The sequence below is a fragment of the Brienomyrus brachyistius genome, chromosome 18 (genome assembly GCF_023856365.1).
Source record: "Brienomyrus brachyistius isolate T26 chromosome 18, BBRACH_0.4, whole genome shotgun sequence".
Lineage (NCBI taxonomy): Eukaryota > Metazoa > Chordata > Actinopteri > Osteoglossiformes > Mormyridae > Brienomyrus > Brienomyrus brachyistius.
The window spans coordinates 6,981,629-6,992,956 of record NC_064550.1 but is presented as its reverse complement, the minus strand read 5'-3'; the positions used below and the strand labels follow the sequence as shown (position 1 = coordinate 6,992,956).

General features: G+C 47.4%; 1 protein-coding gene across 1 annotated transcript; it reads left to right on the top strand.

Annotated features, from left to right (window-relative positions):
• The first annotated feature begins 13 nt into the window (after positions 1-13).
• Positions 14-10,889, top strand: vimr2 (vimentin-related 2). The gene is made up of 10 exons (XM_048984695.1): positions 14-263; positions 806-941; positions 1,130-1,276; positions 1,708-1,827; positions 3,411-3,506; positions 4,432-4,560; positions 4,880-5,014; positions 6,658-6,768; positions 6,938-7,062; positions 9,272-10,889. Exons 1-10 carry the CDS (start codon positions 160-162, stop codon positions 9,342-9,344), a joined length of 1,176 nt encoding a protein of 391 aa, XP_048840652.1. The 5' UTR covers positions 14-159; the 3' UTR covers positions 9,345-10,889.
• Positions 10,890-11,328: the final 439 nt, after the last annotated feature.

The window sequence follows — 11,328 nt, the reverse complement described above, 5'->3', positions numbered from 1 at the left end:
CCCTGTGGGCTGATGCCTGTCCTATAGTTGGCTCTGTCAGCAGTCCGTGAGGCATCCCTCAGCTACATGCGAGATTGCTGCTTCCCTGCTACAAAAACACCCGTCCCACCCAGAACACCTTAGTTTTCCTTGCGGCCAGCTTGTCCTCCACCTACGGCCATGCTGAGGGTGTCTTCCTACCGCCGGCTCTTTGAAGAAGAGCAGTGGACCGGGGCAGGTGTGATCAGCCGGCGCTGTGCAGAGCAATACGGCCCATCTGCCAGGTCGGTGTCCCGCTCTCCCTCTGTCCCCCTTGTCATTGTCTGCGTATCTTGTGATTAAGGACGTGAACCTTCATTTGCCAGTAAAATCATACACGGGACAATAATCTTTATTAACCAAATGAGTAACGTAAAAAATGCCTTTATTTAAGTGGTTTTTTGTCTTCTTACGTGAACTTTGAGGAACTTAGGTTTTCCAGGAAGGTTAGTTTGCAAAGGGAAAACAAAGTCAATACACTGGTATATACAGTACTTGGTATATACTATGCAAGAAGGATATATTTGTCTAAGGAGGTTATCCCAGAATTTATGCAGTGCATGACTCTTGTTGACATGGAAAACACGTAAGTAACAGACGGAACGATCTGCTTGATTGATGAGAGACTGAGCACGTAACTTCGCTTTCATGGATCCTGTTCCGTATTTTTAAGCAAACGCAAGAAATAACTGACAAGGCAAAAATGTTTTTCTGTTATTTTGCAAGCCACTTTTTCATGGTCTAAGTTCCTCCTATCAGCTCACTGACTCTCTCTGTGGTCTGGTAGGGCCTTAGATGGCCCCTGGGGGGAGCCGGACTTTGAAGAGGCATGCAGGCAGATCAAAGAGGCCATGTCTAGATTTGTGCAGGAACGTGGTGTCATTGCTGCACTCAATGACCGGCTGGCTGTTCTCGTTGAAATGGTGAGCTTACCACTCATTACTTACATCACTGTTGACATAGCCTTGCAAAATATCATGTAATATTTCCCTCACTTAGTGTTGGAGCCGGTGAAGCGTCTAATTACACTTGCAATGTAGCATTACGTCGCTAGCTGCTGATGTGGAGATCTTCTGCGAGGAAAGTGCGACTGTGGTCACTGCATTTCTAGGTGAGGTTTCTGGAGGAGGAGAATAATTCCCTAGAGTGTGAGATTCTGGAACTAGAGGGGAAGCAGAGCGGGGATGGGACAGTCGACCACAGAGGACTTCCTGACTACAGCTTGGAGGCCGTGATGGAGAAGCTGAGAAGAGAGAAGGTAGTGCTGCATTGCTCAAAATATGCAAACACACAGGAGAATCCCCATCCTTTGATAACCATCAGGCTTGTAAGTCTTCTTGAAATATTCCATTGCTACAGTTAGCTTGGGTGAGCAGGAATATGAAGACCTATGTTACTGCAGTTCCCTAACTGACCTACAGGTGACACTGCCACACAGTTAATCCACTTTTCACCACAGTTATGCTGACAGAACTTGGACTGCGTGCCAATTTCTAGCCCTGTTTGACATGAGGGACATTTCCTTGCGATGAAAAAAAAATCCAGTGGCATGAAGGGAACAGGATTAGCACCGTATGTTTACTGCCTTCTCATAGGACGATACTTTATTGGACTAATGGATTGTGATATTGATCAAGGTGTGGTGTGAAGATGGAGTGTGAGAAGGCCTCTGCCTGGTCTTGCCTGCAGGGGGAGACTCTGCGCGATGTCACTGAGCTGAAACGAGAGTTAGAGCATTTGCAAGCGAAGCAAGCAGAAGTGGCTGCTCAAAGGTCCCTCATCCATAAAGCCAGGGAGGATGTCGCTTTGGTAATGTGGTTTCACCTCATATTTTCCTTTTGTTGATCTCCTCCAGACAGCTTCCTGTTTATGGTTCAGACATAAAACCTCATTTTTTTCTACTTTCCAAAATGTGATTTAAGTTTAACATAAAGCACACTATTTCCACTGAAGTATCTGAAATAGTTTTACTAACAAATATCCAAAGCAAAAGAATTACTGAACTAAATACATGCGGGCATGCCTTAATGGGTTGCAGGGACTTACTCTATCCACCAGATGTCACTGTTAGTCAAGCGCTGGGCCATTGCTGCTCCCTCACGTAGTTGACTTCGCAGCAGTGTAAATGTGGGAAATTGTGAAGGTGCTAGAAGGGGAGGACATTTTGCACATATGGAAATACTGGCCATAATTTATGGATTAATTTCTGATGTGTTTAATTATATGCTGTTTAAATTTGAACTATATGGTGTTTAACCACAGTTGTTTCCTGGCTAGCTTCGCTCATTGCTGGCCCAGTGGCTGTCATCAGTACTTTTTATTGCAGACCTCATCTCAGGCTGATCAAGTGCCCTCCATCAAAGGTAGCTGGAGTGGCTGAAGCTGCTAAGGACATTGGTGTTCAGGGTGATGGTCAAGGTGATATCCAGGGTGGTGTTCAGGGTGATGTTTGTGGTGATGTTCAGGTTGTAGTTTGGGGTGATGTTCAGGTTGGTGTTCAGGGTGACGTTCAGGGTGGTGTTCGGGGTGATGTTCAGGTTGGTTTTTGGGGTGATGTTCAGGTTGGTGTTCGGAGGGATGTTCAGGTTGGTGTTTGGGGTGACGTTCGGGGTGGTGTTCGGGGTGATGTTCGGGTTGGTGTTTGGGGTGATGTTCAGGTTGGTGTTCGGGGTGCTGTTCAGGGTGGTGTTCGGGGTGATGCTCAGGTCGATTTTTGGGGTGATGTTCAGGTTGGTATTTGGGGTGATGTTCAGGTTGGTGTTCAGGGTGATGCTCAGGTCGATTTTTGGGGTGATGTTCAGGTTGGTATTTGGGGTGACGTTCAGAGTGGTGTTCGGGGTGACGTTCAGAGTGGTGTTTGGGGTGATGTTCAGGTTGGTGTTCAATGCTTGGTATCATGACTGCTTCACAATGAGCCCACGGCAGCTCAGAGACATGGGAGGCAGGTGCTGCAGGCTATTGCTGGTGTCCAGGAGCCTCCCTGTAAACAGCACTGCCTGAAGCTTGATTCTAAAGCTTCTTCACAACACTCAGCAAACCCGCCTCCCTCATTTATTGGTTGGTGTTTTTTTGCATAGACTGCATGCCTGTTACATGCATGAGGGGCCCATATGTTTGGCTATTAAGCGGGACCCATAAGCTTTGTAGACTCCCTAATACAATCGAATGCAAATTCAAGTCTAGGGTTATTACAGTCATTATTAATTTGTCAAATTACTTACAAGACTGGGTGAGCTAACCGTACCCTGCTGTTAAAAGGATTGCGGTTTGCAATATTAGCAGTGACCCTGTTAACCTTTCTTCTTCATTGCCGTGGCTACCGGAGAATGGCCGGGATGCCATGGGCTGTGCTCCCTGCCTGCTTTTGATGCATCCCATTCTGCCCCCTGCAGGATGTGGACGCAGTGACCGCGGAGTGCCTGGCCCTGAGGGACCAGCTGAACATCTTCGAGCAGCAGCTTGCTGCCATGCAGGAAGCACATGAGGTGGTGAGAAACTTTGGGGGGTTGGGCCTTTGTCTCCAGTCTGCTGAGCCTAAACGAAGGCCTGCTTGTCCCAGCAGTAAGTAGAAGAGCCAGGATGTATCGCAGGACTTGAGGTGCGGTGACCCTAGCTGCCACCCCATTTAGGACCAGCCGCGATGTGCTAGGTTTTGTTACAAGGCTGTGTGGGAGATGGCAGGGGTCATTGGCTGGGGACAACTCACGGAAAAGCCAGATGGTGCAGATTTCTTGGGCAATGGAACCGGCTAACAGTCCTCACTACCGCATCCCCTAACTGTTCCCTTTCCCCCACTTCTAACAGTCCTCACTACCGCGTCCCCTAACTGTTCCCTTTCCCCCACTTCTAACAGTCCTCACTACCGCGTCCCCCTGCCTGTTCCCTTTCCCCCACTTCTAACAGTCCTCACTACTGCGTCCCCTTGCCTGTTCCCTTTCCCCGCTTCATCACTTCATGACTCTGCTGCCCGTGACTCTCCCAACTTTCCTTCTTTTGCGTCCACGACAGACATGCTTGTATCAGATCGGTGGGCCGGGTGCATAAACACAATGGGAGGGCATCGGAAATAGCTGTAGTACCGCTCGCGCTCAACCTTTCTTCCAAGCCTCACTGCACCGCGATTAGCGGACTCCCGTTCAGATATGGCCTTCAACCTCGGGCTGTCAAAGCATGTCGAAGCAAAATGAAAACGGCCGTCTGCTTTGCTAGGTCACCTCCTGTTATCACCAATAATATATATTTTAGATGCCTCATACTTGTATGATACCTTTGCAACGGTCTCCATAAGTCATCAAACTGATAAATGATTTATGTTTTGTTTGTAATAAAGCATCTGCTCATTTATGTTTCTTTATGAATCAAGACCTGAAAACAAACATGTTGCGTCTCCCAATTTTGTGTCTTTCCCCCCAGATGGTTGAGAACTTGGTAGAGCCTGGAGAAAACATTGTTGCGCTCGCCCTGGAGTTCCCCAGGCCTGATGTTGCCCCTGCCATCCAGGAGATCAAGGAGTACTACCACGAGCTTGCAGAGAGCCTGCAGGTATCCTGCTGGTCTCTGGTACCGTTCAGTCATTTCTGAGCTCAATTAGTGTACTGCAAGGTGCGGTTGTTTCAAACACATTTGATTGTAAGTGGGATTGGATTATAATCATGATCACAGGCCAGACTTAGCACACCTGCACGGCCAGCAGCGTTTCATGTGAGTGATTATTCCAGAAGTCTGCGATGGGACAGAGGCGAGCTGAACCGCGCTTGACCTCCATCTCACCTCTGTACTGGTGCATGAGGGGAATGTTGGAGAGCTCATAGTTGCCAACCGAAAGCTTCCCGTCCCAATTTTGCGTGTTTTGTGCCTCCAGTACGACCTGAAATTGGCAGCACCCTCTCCAGTGCTGGCAGGGAGGGAGGCAGCCGCCGTCTCTGCCAGAGCACTCGATGCTGGCAAAGTGGCTGACGTCACTGAGGCGATAGACACCGGAGAGGTGAGGAGGCAGGTGAGCGATGCGCCTCCTCTAAATCAGCAAACAGCTGCTCTCTTGATTTTGACGCTCCTCTATCTATCTCTCCATTAATTCACTTCCTGGCTTTAATTGGGCTGCCCCATAGCCTTCTTCGCTGGCATGGTTATCGAAAATGACCCCGAAAATGATTCCGTCAGCCAGAAACGTTATCGTGGGGATGTTAGGTGGTGGCACGTTTAAATATTTAGTAGCCAATTAGAGCAACGCAGAAGCTGATTTCTTGGCGACCGGATTGTTTATGTTGAGAGACTTAGCCTGCTGTTTCCATGCAACCCTGTTTCTAGAGCAGGAATTATACGTTCTTCTGTTTTGTCCTCACTGCCAATGAACACCACATGCTTAGAGCTGCGGTTTAATATACTTTAGAAAAATCTTTGGTTTAGTGATTTGTTGGAAGAAAAATCTTCTCGAACTGAAAAATAAACCAATAATGAATCTTTGGTGGTCACTTGTCATCTCAACGGTTCTAACTGAAACAGGCAAATGTGGGCGGCGTGGACCAGACAGTTGGAGGTCATTGAAGCTCAGGAGCATTAAGGAGACGGCAAAAGGCATTCGGTATAAATCAGTGATTTCACTGTCATCCTGTCAGAGCGAAAGAGCCCAAGCTGGTGCGTGTCCACAAGCTATACCAGGTGCATTTTTGCGTCTCATTATCCTGGACACCTCTATAAAGTAACCCCCCCTCCCACACACACACACACACACAATTCTGAATTCTGACAGCAGTCTGTTCGATGCAGAAAGCATTTAGTGGGAAGTTCTGGTTACCTTCCAGCCAAGGACTGGGAAACAATTGGGATTGTCATTGATCCGTTAAGAAAGTGTTCATGCATCTTACCTGAATAGGAGTCACATTCCGGAAATATCATCATTCTGAGACTGGTAATTGTTTAAGGCACTTGATTACTGTAATTATTCACAGGAGGGACTGCATTTACCCTAGTTGACTGAAATCTGCCCCCTTTTTGTTGTGGCTAAAGTGCATTGCGCCCTGTTGTTAAACATCCTTTGTGGTTAAACTGGATTAGTACAAGAGTAAATAATATCAGAAACATTCTTTTTGGGTTCTTTGAGGTTTCTCCCAGTTTGTGCCTATTTTCATACTTCCTGTCTGCCTTTTAATCCACTGCATTTGCTGTGTGCTGTGTTGCTATGTACCGATCACCCATGGCATGGTTTCTCCTGGATTTGTGCCTATTTTCAAACTTCCTGTCTGCATTTTAATCCGCTGCATTTGCTGTGTGCTGTGCTGCTATGTACCGAGCGCCCATGGCATGGTTTCTCCTGGATTTGTGCCTATTTTCAAACTTCCTGTCTGCGTTTTAATCCACTGCATTTGCTGCGTGCTGCGCTGCTATGTGCCAATCGCCCATGGCATGGTTTCTCCTGGATTTGTGCCTATTTTCAAACTTCCTGTCTGCGTTTTAATCCACTGCATTTGCTGCGTGCTGCGCTGCTATGTACCGATCGCCCATGGCATGGTTTCTCCTGGATTTGTGCCTATTTTCAAACTTCCTGTCTGCGTTTTAATCCACTGCATTTGCTGCGTGCTGCGCTGCTATGTACCGATCGCCCATGGCATGGTTTCTCCCGAAGTCTTTGCTTCTGCTCAGGTTGAAACCTTGCGGAGGGAGCTGGCCCAGCTGGAGCAGTGTGGCGGCCAGCTGGAGGGCGAGATCGAGCAGAGGGGGGAGGCCCATCTGCAGGAGATTGAGGATCTAGAGGTGAGGATGTGGCCTGACCACATCTAAGTAACAAAGCAGGTGGTAGGGCAGCCCCATCACCAGTGACGGCCCTCCTCTGCTGACGTCACATTGGCTAATTCCTTCAGATTTAATGTCACTTTGGCTCCGTTGCCAAAAAAAGCATCAGCTGCCTGCACTTGTGCCCTAGTGCTATGCTGCAGACCTGAAGACCATTCAGCAGGACCTGGAGACTGAGATGAGGGAGCACTGTGGGTGCTATGATGAGCTGCTGAATGAGAAAATGGCCCTGGACATAGAAATCTGCGCCTATAGGTAAATCATACCACAGCCTAGTGCTCACACTAAGGGAGAGAGTGTGTAAAATTTAAACCTGTATTCTTAATAGAACATGAAGGGATTATCGATTCTAAGAGGATTTAGGTAGATCTTTTAATGTGTCCCAGTTCCGTGATCAAACCACCAAACATCGCGACTCTCGGTTGACGAGCAGCGTTAAGATTCTTCCTACGCATGTCTGATAAGTGAGGCTTGGCAAGGAACGTCAGAGAGGTTGGCAGGAAGCCCAAGACAGGAAGTATGACGTCCTGATGGGGACTCAACAGGAAGCAGGTTGAGGAAACTTGACCTGCACTGGCCATCCTGGGCTGAACCGGGTCAGATTCATTCAGGACATGTGTCATGTGTCATGTCTACTAATGTTGGTGCACTTCATCAACCTCATCCGGTCTTCTCCTGGACTTGCGCATGTCTGCGATTCCTGGCCTCCCTTTCTATACCTCAGGAATGCTGTAAGCTCCCCCAGGGACACCACAAAGCTGTTTTAGGAAGTGCCGGGCACTCGAGAGGCTAATCGGAGGTGTAGCACGGGAAAATCTCTGCGGCTTATTCTTTTTGGTGAGGCTCCAACATTTTCCAGCTTTTAAATTTCTGAGCAGTTACTCAACCAACATCAAAATCTTGGATGTCGGAAATGAGGATGACTTTCATTTTTTTATACGCCTTTGTGTCTTACGGTAATGAGACCTGAATGGTTTATTGAGCCCTGCTTTCTGGAGGAGTGGCTGAGGTCTGGAAGTTGGGAAAGCAAGCATGAGTCTTTGAAGACTGCAAATCATTTTACCAAAGATTTGAATCCTCCCTTAAAGCTGCAGGGAGTGGGGGATACGACATCTACGATTATGTAAACCAGGGGAGTAAATCTACATGAGCACACTTACTAGCTGGTATATTATTTTATACAAAGACACTAATGGTGGTAGGCAGCATGGTGGTGCAGTGATTAGCACTGGGGTTCAGGTCTCCACCAGGGGTCCAAGTGTGTGGGGTTTGTATGCTTTTCTTGCTTGTTCAACCCATCCTGGGTAGTTTCCTGCCATACACACAGCAAACTCTATAAGCTCTGTACCCTCCATGACCCTGAATAGGATAAGTAGTTACAGAAGATGGATGGATGGATACCAACAGTAGTCCTTCAATATTTCCACAAAGGCATCCATTAATTAGGTAGTAAAACAGCATTACTGTAGAAAGCAAATATTTCTTAGGAATCCTGAAGAGAACCTTGGAGGAGAGGACATATTTCCGTTACCCGCTAAAGTACCCAGTGACGACACAGGAACCACAGTTTGAAAACTGCTGTTTCATCGCGGGATGGTGATGATTGCAGCCTTGTTGACGGGCACCACTGAACAACTCTATGCATAAGCTGTGTTGCGGTAACTACAGCCAGTGGTCAAAGTCGATCCTGCTGTGTGCTGTGTTCAGTCTTACTGCTACCACCCGCCTGCAATGTGGCTAAAAGTAGGTGGACACTATTACCGGAATCAGCTTATTAAGCTGTACCCATTGCTGACAGAAGTGTATACTGTAGTTAAGCACAGCCATATGATTTCCAGCCACAAACACTGACATCAGAATGACTGGTCGTGCAGAAAAGGCTGGTGACGTTCAACGTGGCGCCGTCTTAGCTTGTGATCTTCCAACAAATCACTACACCACATTTCTGCCCTGCGAGAGCTGCCCGGTTCAACAAGTAAAGTGATTGTGAAAACACCTGGGATTTCAGCTGTGAAATGGTCAGTCATGCAAGCTCACAGAAAGGGAGCTGATCACCCAACGTCAACTGCCAACCCGATCAGCAGCAAATCCCACCGGCAACGTTCCCAAAATCTAATGTAAGGCCTTCCTAGAAGAGAAGAGGCTATTATAACAGAAATGGGCGGACCGACTTCGTATTAATACCCCTGGTTTCAGAATGAGGTGACAGGCTGGTGTCCACATACTTTTTTTTTTACCAGATAGTGTATCATTAGACGTCTGAGACATTAATATTTAATGGGTCACTTGCAGGGGATATTCTGTACATTCTCATGTTTCCTCCTGTTATTCTTTGACGAAAGAATTCAATTACATCAAGCGCAATTTATGCAGATTGGAAAAATCACACCTTTATGTGATCACAGTGGGTGCTACATCATCTTGGTGCTGTGTTTGTGATTGTGATGTTCTTGTTGCTTTTCAGGGGTTTAGTGCAGCAGGAAGAAGAGCGATTGTGTTACCTGCGACACCAATCGGAGATCGGATTTGCAGGCTGACAGAGAGGCACGTGCACCAATGATTAGTTAGCTTCTTAGAGCGGTTAACACTAACACACATGCAAAGCCAATGCTTGTGACATCGTGGTTGTGCAAAATCTGGCCGTTTTCTTTAGCTCGCCGGTCAGGGCCAGGTAAGACTTATCCAACAAGAATGATGGCTGTTGTCTGTCAGCAAAGTGGGAGCGGGAAGCAGTGTCCTTGGATTACAGCATGACTGGGGGCTGGTTAGGGAAGGTCATGACGTCCCTTCTCGAGTTTCCATAGCCCCCCCACTCCTTACCACGATCGCAGCCACAGCCACTGATATCCCTCCCCTGTGTTTCCGTCCAGCCCAGTCTTCACAGACAGTGTGTTGCTGAGGCACTGAACTGCCGACTCTAGAGTGGCAGGTAAAATAAATCGCCCTCTTGTGCAAACACAGGCTGATTACGGCCACTTAACCTCTGCTTCGTCCTGAAGTCGCCGGATATCGTTCATGCTCAGATAAGATACCTTGAAGCCATGAATCAAGCAAGTGATGCTAATTACCTTGGTTTGTTTCACAAAGCTTCTCTTAAGATGCCTAATCGTCCATCAAGTCATGCGTGTGATATTTCACTCTGTGTCTCTGTAAAGGGTTAATGAACCCCTAAAGCTCTTAATCAAACATAAATTTACTTATGATAAGTTTCCTGGTACAGGGCGGCATCGCAATCAAATTTTGGCTGGGGTGTCAGTTTATGAGTGGATTTTCATAGTTATTATGACTGTACTCCAGCTGCAAATGCTGAAAAAGCCACCGCGGAATTCATGCCACAGATTTCTACTGTATTGCCTTTTGCAATGAAATTTAAATCCCTGTAAATCCTGTCAGGACAGCCAGAAAACGGAGTATGACTATCGTAAAAAAACATGACCTCGGAAAAATAAAGATTACTTCACCTCAGGCCTCTCACAGATATTATGGTGATTAAACACTGACTACGTGACCGACAGCATGAATGAATCCTCTACTACGAGTACCGGCTCTGACTGAGCCTCTGACTGTCACACGAGCACTGAGGACGGGGGCAATGCAGCACAAACTTCTGCTGGATTCTGCCGATGCCCTTGGCAACGTTATTGGAGGACTGGAGAATGCTGAAGGGTCCATGTGACGTCTTTATTGGTGAGCAGGAGAGGAGGCTGTCTCAGGATGAAGACTCTTTGTTCTGTGCTCCTCTTCAGTAGATTGAACCCTCTGGGCTTGTCTCCAGACTCTCTGTGGACTGCGCCATTTCTGTGAACCCCCCCGAGACTGGACACGGGCAGTGGTGCTGGGAGGGGGAAGTGGAAGAGCTGGATATGTAATAGAAGCATGGATGGGGGAGGGAGTGATCATCACAGGGTTAGATCCAGCTTCTGTTCCCCTTTAGGGGGTTTAATTTAAGGCACTGCATTCCTCAAAAGTCAGACCTTAGCATTTCGTATAGAAGGTAATTCAGATTTATTTCTTGTCTCACTTTAGCAGAGCTTAACAGCAGAGCTATTAACAGCGAATAAAGTTTGTGGACAAAACTATAATGACTTGAATTCTGTTTTAGGGGAATCATGAAGGGATCAGTGCCTGTGGATGTTCCACATGCTTCTTTTGTCAGTGAAATTGAAAGTGTTCCGATGGAAAAACCAATAGCTCTTGCAACTGATAATTCTCTGGCACCATGAAAGACTGAGTATAGAGTAAAGAGCTTAAATGTGCAGCTGTTGCTGTTCGTAGCTGCCTTGCGTTTCCTGATGTCCTTTTCAGAAAGACTCTGACGCGCAGTGCATCGCTAAATCCAGGGCCTGATCACCTTCCCTTATGGCATCCCAGCCCAATCTTGGTTTGGCTGTGAGTTGTCAGGGCCGTAGTCGTGGGTCACTGGCCAGTGACTGGGACGACCTTTTATCCCGCTGTCCTAGGTGCATATTAAGAGTCGGATATGGGAGGCCGGTGCAATCTAGTGACACAAGGGATTTCACC